The sequence below is a fragment of the Lygodium microphyllum genome, chromosome 14, assembly GCF_053477565.2.
Source record: "Lygodium microphyllum isolate KBCC chromosome 14, Lygodium_microphyllum_v1.1.10, whole genome shotgun sequence".
In the NCBI taxonomy this organism is placed as follows: Eukaryota; Viridiplantae; Streptophyta; class Polypodiopsida; order Schizaeales; family Lygodiaceae; genus Lygodium; species Lygodium microphyllum.
The window spans coordinates 4,004,175-4,016,931 of record NC_141148.1 but is presented as its reverse complement, the minus strand read 5'-3'; the positions used below and the strand labels follow the sequence as shown (position 1 = coordinate 4,016,931).

The following is a 12,757-nucleotide window of genomic DNA, read 5'->3' as shown; positions in this document are numbered from 1 at the left end:
TTTTTCTTTATACTTGTCACGACCATACAAAATTTGAAATTAACAAATAAACTTCAGAAGAAGATCAGGATTTCGGAAACCATCATACATACTGAACTTGATCTTCTTTTCAAGTTGAGATAGTGACTTAGTCTTCTTCTTCTTCTTATGCCTTCGTCCATGCTCGGATCTTGAGGTTGAAGATGATGAAGTGCTTCATGGGGATGAAGATGGAGACGAGGGTGAAGAATGTCAACACCTTTGACGATGATGAGGTCTTCCACGAGAAGGGTTTGACTCTTCGTTACTAGAAGAGGATCCATCAGAATAGGTGCCAGATGACTTTGAAGAAGAGGATGAGCTTCGACGCGATCTCTTTCTTTGTCTTGAAGTAGAATGGGACTGCCTCTTAGAAGTAGTTGGACTTCTTGATCGGCTCCTTTCATTGGTATGGCTTTGTCTCCTTGAAGTAGATGGGCTTCTTTCCTTGAATTCTTTGGGATTCTCAACTTTTTCTAGTTTGAGAAGTTGCTCACGAATTTGCTGATTCTCCTCTCTAAGACTTTGAATGGCTTGAAGGATAGCACTCAATTGATCCATTGAGACTCTTAAGAACAAAAAAATATGCTCAAGCACTCAATGCAAGGGCTGAAAACAAACAAACTTATAATTGTAAAGCACTACCAGTGTTGGGGGTGAGGACCGAGCCAAAGCTCTGATACCACTGTAAACGCCCCGAACAACGTAGTATGCTTAACAATTATGATATTCACTTGTTTTCGAGATTTAATATAAAAGAGAATGAACACTTAAAGATGAAAATGAAAATTACTCACAAAATTACAGCCATGAAAATGTAAAAGTAATGGAAACAAGATTGAGGGTTGAAGATGGGCAACCCCCCCCCGAAGGAATGTATTTCTGCTCAACCCAAGTCCCTTAGGAAAGAGCTCAGTTACAATCAACCTGAGAGTGAGGAGAAGTAATTCTCACTCTCACAAGATCATGCAAAGATGTACAAACACACGTGCATTATCTATTATGCACTGATAAGAACTGATTTCTTTACAGTATGAGAGAAGAAAGAGGGGAAATCAGCCTTTCTCCATCGTTGATCAGCAATACATGGATAGGGCTTGCTTCTTGTTGCTAAAATGGAAGAAAGAGCTCGAGAAGGAGGTGCTGTAATGAATTTACAGGCTTGTTGTCCTGTAAAACAGTAGTGATAGAAGAGGGAATATGGAGGAGTTTGATAATGGAGAAGTGGGGGATGATGATGGGGATGGATGGGGCCAGTTTCTGGCTATCTGTGGGTGCTGTACATAAGTTTACAGCAAAGAAAAAATGATGCTGAATGAAGAAAAACGAGCTCTTATTTATAGGAGAGGGAAGAGCTAGTACAAAAGGGGGAAGTGGAGTAGCACAAGACAAGTGTCCAGCCACATGTCATGAGATGTGACAAGTGGTGGAACACTTGGAAACTTGTGTGATAAGTGTCTTGACACTTGTCTCTTCTCTATGGCCTTCCTTTTTGGGTTGAATACTGTCAAGAATAGAAACAACCAAATTTAGTAAGCACAGTCAGAGTACAGAACTTACTATTTTTAGAATGACATCCCTATTTTTTAGGACTAGCATTTTTAGGCTAATTCGAGGCTCCTAAAATTTAGGGACCTCCTAAAATTTAGGGATCTCCTAAAATTTAGGGACCCCCCCAATATGGTTGTCATATGAAAGCTTTTTCCGTGTACATCGCAAAAATGGTATCCGAATCTTCATGTGACTTTCCTATACAAAGAAATGTGCATTTCAAGCTTTCAGCCCACACATGCACATTATACAAACATTTCATGATCATGCCATCTTGTTGATTGTAACTGTCTGTTCTAGTGGATCTAGCCCACACTTCAAGGCATCAATCCTTTCTGTGTGCAAGTCTAACCCTGATATGCATGAGTTCTGGTCACAGGCGCCCAATCGGGCCATATAGGTGGAAGTGTGAACTTTCTTTTCTCTAACCCACCGCGTGGGTCCACCATAACCTGTGACCACTTATCAGTGGCCAGCTCCAATGCACTTTTCTTTATATCTAATTAGTGCAAAGGAAATAAATTTAATAAATCATTATATAGACAAATTAATGAAAAAGGATACAAATTCTGTTTCTATAGAGTTGTGACAGGAAGCTAGTATCTCTCCTTGCATCGAATTTTCCTCCTTACGAATATCCGAAGGACACCAAACTGCAAAACGAAGCATCCCCTGCCAAGAAGCTATCAAATGAGAAAGGAGAAAAGACTGGGAGACCTTTATAGGCCTCGTAGAGTTAAGCACATGCCACCAAGAAGCACGAATAATCGTGCTACCATGAGAGATGCCAATGTTTTCTATGAAGAATTTGGCAATATTTGACCAAGGATGACAGTGAATACATAGACTCTGCAACAAGGATAGCCTCAAAGCGGCCATATGCAAATTAACATCCAGCAAAGCTGCACCCCCCATCCTATTCGAAGTGGTCACATGCTGCCAAGAGATCCATACCTGCCCCAAATGATTGCCTTTCTTTTTCCAAAGCATAAATCTTATAGGCTGAACCAAATCCAAAATGGACTTCTTAGTCCAAGGAAGCAAAGGTAGAAAGAACGAGATCATACTAATCATAATACTTTGAGCCACTTTTAGTCTAACATGTAGAGGCAAGGACCTCTCTCTCTCTCTCTCTCTCTCTCTCTCTCTCTCTCTCTCTCTCTCTCTCTCTCTCTCTCTGTGTATGGCCAATTGCATCGGACGGGGGGCACATGGAGCACCCACACAAAAACTGGGAGCAAGCACAGTGGACTATAATCTCGGCCCCCTATCACTTATCCCCGACATCCAGCCCTTTAAAATATCACCTCGCCCACTCGAAGTGGCTGCCGACCATGCCTACCTGCAATTTGACATAACCTGCAGGTATGACCTAACCCCCCCAGCAAGCAACCCCCCAAGATTCCCCAGGTACCACTTTACTAGGCTAACTGCGAGCGCATACTCCGACCATCTCTACTGGAGCCTGCAAGAAATGGACCCCCACGCACCCCTGGAGGAGGTCACAGCACAGTTGGCAGGCACACTACACACCTCGGCCGCCGAATACTTCCCCCACACATCCCCCCACTCCACCCCTCCGAACAAGAATGTCCCACAGAATAGCTGGTACGACGCAGAGTGTAGGGAAACCCGGCTCCGTCTTCAACAGGACGAAGCACGGGGAGTACACACGCATAAACAGGCACGCTTGATCTTCCGTCGTCTAGTGCGACAGAAGAAACGAGCCTACCTCTCCAAAGTGGAACACGAATTCTACCAGCTATTCTTAGGACAGGACAGCAAAGAGGCATGGAAGGCGTTTCAGGAAGCCCGAGCCTAGACGCCCATCACCTCCCCGGACACTTGCCACGCATATGCAACCTCACTATACCAAGTACCCAAGCAGCCCCAGCTACCCCGGCCCCCAGGGAGCAGACCCTGATCATCCAGATTCTTCAACACGGAGCGGGTTCGGGACGCCATTGATAGACTCCAAATGGCCGTGCCCAAGACCACGAAGGCTTGGTAGCAAAGCATTTGAACCATGCCAGAGACATACTCGCACCTCTCCTAGCACACATGTTCAACAGAGCCCTATGCGAAGGCTTCCCTGCCAGCTGGTCAGCCAACACCATAATACCTATCCTTAAGGCTGGAGACCCCATGGTTCCCACGAACTACCGAATAGTCATGGTTGGCCATGTACTAGCCAAGCTCTATGGATCCATACTGGACCACGAGCTGAGCAAGTGGGCAGAGCAACACCAACATCGGGCAGCAGGACAAGCAGGGTTTAGGAGGGGGTTCTGCACCCTTGACCATATCCTCACACTGAGAGCCATCATAGAGGAGGGCAGAGCACATGGAAGACGGGTGTACTGCTGCTTCGTGGACTTCCGCAAGGCCTTTGACACAGTCCCACGAGCGAGGCTCATGCAGAGACTACAGGAACTGGAGGTCCCAACTGAAATACGATGGGGGATACTGGCACTATACGAATCGGTAACGGGCCGAGTTCGGGCACCGTTCGGGCACCAGGAGGGCTATCAAAGGAGATAACCAGCACCATCGGAGTCAAGCAGGGATGCCCACTCTCATCCACCCTATTGGGCCTCTACATTGATGAGATCTCAGAGTACATAGATAGATTGGGCGAGGAGGGATCGAGCCTGGGAGGGACACAGATATCCATCTTACTATATGCGGACGACATAGTCCTCATCTCCAGCACACCCGAAGGGCTACACCCGACATAGTCTCACGGGGTCAGAAGTGCCATTGGGCAGATCCACACGTCCTCACACCAACTACGGGTCGAAACGGGCAGATACGGGGTCAACCCCCTCCCCCCAGAAGACCGAATCTGTCAGCTCTGCCATCTCAAGCCAGAGACAGAGGAACACTATATCTGTAGATGCCCAATGTACTACGAAATCCGGGGATGCTTCCACTGCCTATTCAGCGAAGGATTCGGACCACTCTCCAAGGTGATGGAATTCAAAGACCAGAGATGCCTGGGGCTCTTTCTACTGGAAATACGATGCCACACAGACCACCTCCTACGAACCACGGAGCAAAGACAAGGAGCCACCAACCAACACACACTCAACGAGTTCTACCAAATACCAGCTACCCTCCCCACCACCGAGCCCCCACCAGCCCAACCGGCCTCCCGACCCCGGGGGACCACCTTAGAAATAGCCACAGCGAGAGGCAAAGCTTGGCGCCCACGCCCCGCCGGCCCCCGTCCCCACAGAAGACGCATGTTGAAGATACAAGGGATACTACGCCGCCATCGGAGGGCCCTGCCCCGCCGCTTTAGTCTCTCCATGTTAGACCGACCCATGCGGGACATCCTAGGATGAACACTCCAAGAGCAATTCCACACCGCACTGGGAGTACCTCTAGATTGTACCTAGTCTAGATATCATTTTGTACCTACTCAATTTAGTTCAACATAGCATAAATGTTAGCTTCACTGGGACTTTTGAAATCTCCCAGACATTTTGTATGCAACATTTTGGTCTCATAGGCCAACTTGGCCTGTTGTAGACGTTAATATAACTTTCTTTCTTTCTTTCTTCTTTCTCTCTCTCTTTGTTACAAAAGATGGTTGTGTAAGAAGATAGATAAGCTATGGGGGAAGCGGAAAAACCAAGTGGAGAGGCATCATGACACCAAAATAGACTTGATTGATTTTAGTGGGCCAAGTTGATTCTTTTATAGCTTTTTCAGCTTAAGACCCTCACTTCTCTTTGCTTATGAGATGCATTGCATACATTTGTGTATGACCTCTTTGGCTACCACGACATTCATCCACTCTCATAAACATTGTTCACATGTCTACGCATCAAATATGCTAACAAAACCCCCCCTTGATGTGTGGTCAATCATTACCGATTGCCACCGTTATCACAAATGTGATTACAAAATAATATTGCTCCCCTCAAGTCCCCTATCATTATCGTAAGCATGCGGTGTGACTAGAATGTAAGCAAATAGCTTTGGATTGATTTGGGAAGTTGTCCCCTTGGCTATATCATCGGTGCCAATGGTGGACGTTACAATTGTAGGATTTTGAATAGGTGTCCATTGGATGGAGATACATCATTGGATTCATTTGATTTAGATACATCACAATTTGGAAATGGCTTGTTTGCATAATTTGCTTGGTTGGAGTAGCACTCCCTTTCAAAATGGCCAAAGCGTCTACAAATTGTGCATTGATATTTACCTTCGTTCTGCAATCTTTTCTTCATGATTAGTTAATCAACAATGATTGCATTTGAGCCTTGAGTTTCTTGTAGTAATGAAGATATTGTCACTAGTGGTTGAAGTGATCCCAATGGAGTTAATTTTGCTTTCTCTTTCTAGTAAGGATGCCTCAATGTCATGTAACTTCAAATCTTCCATATTAGAAAGTGTTTCAACTAGATTTTGATAACCATCTACATCACAACTTGCTAATAAAATAGCTTTGGCATCATCTTCATCTAGTGTTCTTTTTAGAATAGCCAATTGTTGTTTAATGCCTTTATATTTATCCAAGTGACTTGTGAGATCCTCCTTTGGGTTGAACTTTAGATTATAAAGTTGCATTAGTAGCTTCACCTTGGAATGCTTGGATTCGGTGCCGAAGACTTTGTTGAGCTCCTCCCATGCAAACTCCGCACTTGGAATACCATCAATGTGATGTATGCATTCATCACCTAAGCCTACTGCTATGTATCCATATGCTTTCTCATTGTTTTCTTCATATTCCTCTTTGGAACTTGTTATGCCTCTCCCAATGATAATGCCCCATAGGCTCTTCCGCATAAGAAATACATCATTTTTTATTGCCAAGTGTGGAACCCAAATCCCCTAAATTTATCAATGACATCTTGAGTTGACATGATGCTTAATGGAAAGGTCATATCAGGGTTATAGATTACTGCCCACAGTGTCTTAACTTGATACAAGATATCTTTCAAATCTTACAATAAGAGTTGACCAAATTTAATGAGCTAAATTTCTCGTGGGAACAACACAAATTGATTTATGTAGGCAGCAATGTGAATAGATTTTGTTTTAACCAGTTTGGAGGAGAGAACCAATGTGAACAAGCTTTAAATACAAACCAATTTGGAGGGCTGTGTGAAAAGGGTTAGAAGAGTCAAAGCCTTAGTGTTAAGGTTTAGGGCTAAAAAAAGCCTTATCCAAAAAAAACAAATTGGTCATGCAAGTTCAATAGACCTACACACAGCAACTGGCTTCAATTCCTTCCAAAACCCACTCAATTACCAATCGATCAGAGATTAGAGCTCTAAGCTTCTCTTTGGTCTTTCCTTCTCTGTCTGATAGACAAAAGCTGCCCCCTTGCTTGGTGAAGAAGCTGCCTGTCCGCTTGTGGTACAAGCAGCCCCTCAGCTTTAGCTGGGCCCCTGCTCAACCTGCCTCTTTAAGAGGGGGTTTAAGCTGACCCTTTGCTTGGCAAATAACCACAAGAACTTGACAAACAGACCTTGTAAGAATGCTCAAGCTGCCCCTTTAAGCAAGGGGTTTAAGCTGACCCCTTGCTTGGCAAATAACCACAAGAACTCAACAAACAAACCTTGTAAGAACGCTTCAATGGCTGCCCTTCTTTTGATAATGGAAGCCTTCAACCCAAACTAGAAAATAAGCACAAGAGAAAGCTGTATCTTACTTAGGAAAGCCTCTTCCATACCTCAAATGTACTTGATATACTTGAGAGTCTTCAACCTCAAGCTTTGAGTACCACCTCCTTGTCTTGAGCTTATTTACCTCGTGTGCAACAATGGATGCCTCTCTATCTCACAAGCCTCAAGGAAAGAGGCTCTAATACCATGTTACAAAACATGGTTGAGCAAGAAGATAAGATAAGCTATGGGGAAAGAAAGAACAAGTGAAGAGGCATGATGGCACCAAAATAGACTTGGTTGATTTTAGTTGAGCCAAGTGCATTCTTTTATAGCTTTTTCAGCTTGAGACCCCCACTTCTCTTTGCTTATGGAATGCATCACATACATTTGTGTGTGACCTCTTTGGCTACCGCCTCATCCATCCTTATCCATCCACCCTCATAAACATCATTCACATGTCTACACATCAAATATGCTAACACCCTTGTTTACTCTTTTTTTTCAATCCGATCATACGCTTCCGCATCATTGCACTTAGACAAACCCTAGCATATCTCCACATGGCATCAAAGTGGTGCTCTTCTAAAGAGTTACTTGAGGCCATCATGGAAGTGTGTGGTTTGTTCTTGATTACACTATACATCACATGCTGACTCACGATGGCTCAAACTACTCCATCTTCGGATCCTCTGATGTTTTCTAAAGTCAATCCTTCAATGGAGACTCTGTTGAGAAATTATGGTCTTGATTTGGAGGACAATGCTCCATCTACTAACCTTTCTTTCAAGGATCGTTCACCAAATTCCAACCCTTCTTGGTTTCACATTCCTTCACAAGGTGCACCTCAATTGGGGTACTTTCTTGACGAGACTAATTATCTCTCAATAAAGGAAAGACTATCCGGTTGCGATATAATCAAAAGTTCAAATTCTTCACAATCGAGCCCAATGGCAAGTTCATACAATCCATTTTTTGTGTGATCCTAACTATGTCTATACTGCTCCTTTAGTTATGCAAGAACCACTTATAAGTCACCATGGATGCCTATATCGGTACCAATATGGATTTGAAGAACACTCTATGATCACAACTTTTCCGCAAGGTGATCCTTTATCTTTTATTTCATTTGAGTATGAGCTTGGTGCTTCACATTCACCCTCACATTTTCCGCCCTTCCCTCCCACCACTTCACATTTAGATTTATCTACATTAAATTTAGAACCCTACTTAAGACCTACCATAGGTTATCCAGTCTTAGTACACATTATCTTTGATGCACATTTAGGCTTTTAGGTCATCATTAGAAAATCAAAGATATACCATTTTGCACCTCAGTGCTTTGATGTCGAGAACGCCACCCATACACTCTGTATCCCCCCCCCCCCCCATATCCCAAGTGTGTCACTATCTATCCTCTGGTCCACCAGTTGTTGGCGAATCCCCCTCCTCTACATTGTACCACCCTCCTTGGTTGCTCAAAAGCACAAATCCCTCTCTTGTACTGATGAGTCCCCTCCATCTAAGGAAACAAGCAACGGAAAGGAATTACCCAAACATTTAGGACCAGTCCCACCCTCCCTAATTGATCCTAAATGCGAACCATGTTTCAATATCGATACTCAATCTCCTTTATTGGACGAAAAAGACCTTTCTAGCATTACTTTCCTAAAAAAATAGATTTTGTGCCATTTGCCAAAGACCCAGCCATGTAGATGACAATTGTCACTTAAAGGCCAAGAATATTAGACACAGACCTAAAATCACACCATCAACACCTACAAGTATTGTACCCACATCAAAGTTATAGCCATTACCAATTACCAAATCACCCTCACGCCCTTGTAGCAACAGTAGTGCCACTCCAAGGAGGTTGAGAAGGGATCTCTCCCAAAGAGGTACCACAATTTCTCCCCCCCGGTATTAATGTTCAAGCTGGACACTGGTGCAGTGGATTTTGGCTTTCCCCTCAATCACTACCTTCTGGTATATCTAATTGATTCAGTTATTATCTACTATTAGGCTAGTTTCCTAGGAGTCATGGGTCATCCTTAGGAACCTTAGGCTAGCTCCATTTTCTTTAGGCTACCATAGGCTTAATCATACTTTTATATTTTTCCAAGTCTTTTGTTGCACACATTTCTTTTCTGATCCTTTCATGCTAGATTTTGTATTTCATTTCAAGGCTAACATTGTAGGTATTTACCATTCCTAACTGGACTGAAGGTTTGTTTTTTGGTTCTTGCTTGGTGAGATTGCTCCCTCAACATGGTCATGGAGATAGTATCTTCTCTTCCAAGATCCGTTCTTGGGCATCATTTTCTCTTATCCTAGCATCGTTCTTTCTTTCCTTTCAACTAAGACTTTTTTCTCATTTACCATCATTTACTATACTACTAGCTTGTTTTTTTTCATGTCAACATGACTACTACCTTGGTGGTTGTGCATCCAATTCTCGACTAGCACAAGAACCATATCCCAAGGTTCTACGACACTTTGTCACACCACTGGTGCCATCTCCCAAGATCAAGTATGGGCCACTCCTAACTGCATTGGTGGCTAACCCTTCCTTTGCTCTTCCAATTGGGGGGGTGTCTAGTCTTCCTTCTCCGTTTACAAGAACCATTTGCATGGTGGACTGCTATTTGGTGATTCTCAACTAGCATTAGATCCATCTTCCAAGGTTGAGATTTGGACTTGCATACACCACTTGGTCAGCACAAAAGCCCTCTCCCAAGATCGAGTATAGGCATGTGCTTCACCATTCCTTCGTCATTGACACCCTTGCATATGACTTTGTACATGCTCTCTGTTATGTGACTTCCCCCCATGGCACCATTACCTTTTTAAATTTAAAGAAAACACAAAACAAAACAAAACAAAATAAAAGTTCAAAGTGATTTTGCATCACCTTTTTCAGATCCTAATAGGCCACTGGGCAACAGCAAGCACCTTTGTCGAATGCCTTGGCCTCTCTGGGGTGGCCCTTTGTACTCCTAAGGTCAGACAGCCATCAGCTACGCTTGCAATCCCTTTATGGTTAAGGGGGGATGTTAACCTAAAAAGGTACACTATACATTAAACCCTCATTAGCCCATTAAACAGCCCCAAAACTCAAATACACTCGATGTGCTTAAGTGATCCATAAGCTGGTTCCTCATCTATAAATACAGTGTGCGCTAGGTTACTTGTATCCCACTCTATCCCTAATTGATCATCACATGGCTGCCAGCTCCTGCTCCTGCTCCTGCTGCTGCCCACTCATTCCTCATCATCTCCAACTAGGGTCATGATCATCCAAAGGCTACCCACACCTGTGTTTGGTTCCAGCTGTTGTCGCCATCATTCCAGCCCTCTATTCATTTGCTGCAGTCCCTGTTCAAGAGTTCCCAGCTCCTCTCCTGATCATCACGACCAGGTGGACTGCTGCATTTTCATCCCTATAGACTGCCTTGCCGTTCATTATGTGGAGCAGTTTTCAGCATCAATATGATCTGTGTGCGTATCTGCAGCGGGTTGTTTTTGTGTTTTCAGCACTTTCCTTCACGAGCCTCTACTCTGACTGGTGGTTACTGCACTCTGGATCTACCTCCAGTGGACGACACCCATCGATACCTCTACCCACTCCCACAAGAGCCACCACCTATTGGATAACTCTCCCCTTAAGCATTATGTACATTCTAATTATCCATTCATTATTTAATTAGGTTCTTATGTGGGGTTTTGCATTAGGATTTGAGTCCACTTTTTTCAATCATACATTGTGTCTTCTTTTGCAATACCAAAGCATCTAAATATGAAACACTTGTATGCAAATTCAAGTTTTTTTGGTAGCTGTTGTACTGCTCCTGGAGGTCACAATCTACCAGACACACTCCAACAAGCTGCATTTTTGCTGCTTTCCCTCTCCTGCAACTCTGACTGGTGGTCACAGCACTAGGGGTCAATCTCCGGTAGACATCACACTCTTGACACCTCCATCAGCCCACTCCCATGAGAGCCATCCACTGTTGGAGAGCTCTGCCTTTGAGCATTCTATACAGACATTCATTCATTTACAGCATTCATTCAGTTTCATCAGAGTTCCTTCTTCTCTATTTTACACTTTTGCTATATTTTGTCTAAGCTACTGTGTTTTAGTCGTGTTCCTATATTCTATGTTTTCTCAATGCAAACCCTAGCATAACTTCACACCTCAAGTAACCACCAGAATAAATTTTTACACGCTTGTAACAGCCACTGTGTCATACACACCTTTGACATTTAAAGTAGGCTCGTTATGTGTCCTTACATGTTTGGTGTACAAAATCCTTTGGAATCTCTCTCAATCAAGAAGGAGACATTTGTGATCTGAATTTAAGTGTGAGTTGGAAATTTTTCAAAGGCCAACATCACATCTCTGAAAATCTTTTCCAAGATCTCATTAACATAGAGACAAGATATCCTTTTTCAACCTTTACATTATGTATGTTTTCGAGACATTAGAAAGAAAAGGTAAAGGTTATTCTAGAAGTGGGATAAGCACATCACAAAGGCTGCCTTGAAAGTCGTCCTAACATAGAAAATTAAAAGTATCCACATGCATGTCTACCATTTTGAATCTCATGTAATGTTTTATCAATTTCGTACCTTGTTCCTAGACAAAGGATAAGATCTGCTTCTTTGCAATGCTTTTCAGCAGGAACCAGCTCCTTTGGAGGTAAAGCATCCTTAAACACAACCAAAAGCAGATGATAACAATCCCAAAGTCACCCTCCAGAAGTTCAAGCTCAAACATCATCAACTTCTTAAAAACCTGCCTTTCAGCAATCAGAAAACAAGCAAGCACACCAAATGCACACTGCACACTTACACCATACTCACCTCCCAATCGAGTACTGTATCCTTGAGTTTCCCATTACATAAAGGATCCGAACACCGTCTTCCTGTGTCTTTCAGCCCTATGGTCTCAACCTCAAAATCTCGCAAATACCTGACAAAGTTGGCAGATTATTGCAAACAGCAAAGCATTGCATTCACTTAAACAAGCATCGGTTCTACTACGAACAATATAACAATTCAAACACAATGTGACTATACATTGATCAAGCCTTTTTATAAAAACTCTACTAATATTGCCATCGATCAGCATTTGATATATAGCCTTACAATAAAAGCTATCTCATGTTTCCTTTTTTCAGAGAGGAGAGAATATTCTATTGATAAGACTCCTCGGAAAATTTATCCTGAGGCAAAATGCAAGATACAAAGCAATCCTATAGGCTGTAAGGGACTTTCATATCAAAAATTTTATTTAACAAGGGTAAGTCTATTACAAAGCCTGAATGGATGACCAGTCGAGACGTCTATAATGCCAAACCATGTGGGTCTTGAGAAGGAAAAAAGTGTCGGAATCCCATTTCCTGACTCCTAAGAAAAGCATCTCTCCTCATAGTATCCGAACTGCCTTGTATTCTCTCAAATCAGGACGTAGCAATCATAGTCTGCAATGCCATGAAACACCATCCTAAGGGCTCTCCTCCAAACCTCCTAATCCTTTGGGCAATCCCATATGCAGTGCCTCTATG

The 12,757-nt window shown here is 43.2% G+C and overlaps 1 protein-coding gene and 1 pseudogene across 2 annotated transcripts in view; one reads left to right on the top strand and one right to left on the bottom strand.

Moving 5' to 3' along the window:
- SRT1 (sirtuin 1) overlaps positions 1–12,757 on the bottom strand; it is a 107,713-nt gene that overhangs the window by 47,336 nt on the left and 47,620 nt on the right. For both annotated transcript variants that reach the window (XM_087692273.1, XM_087692272.1), the window contains exons 6-7: positions 12,054–12,162; positions 11,820–11,899 (exon numbers count right to left, since the gene is read on the bottom strand). In XM_087692273.1, coding sequence (XP_087548399.1) covers positions 11,820–11,899; positions 12,054–12,162 — 189 coding nt within the window. The remainder of the gene's footprint in view (positions 1–11,819; positions 11,900–12,053; positions 12,163–12,757) is intronic.
- On the top strand, positions 2,753–4,110 carry LOC148025271 (uncharacterized; annotated as a pseudogene).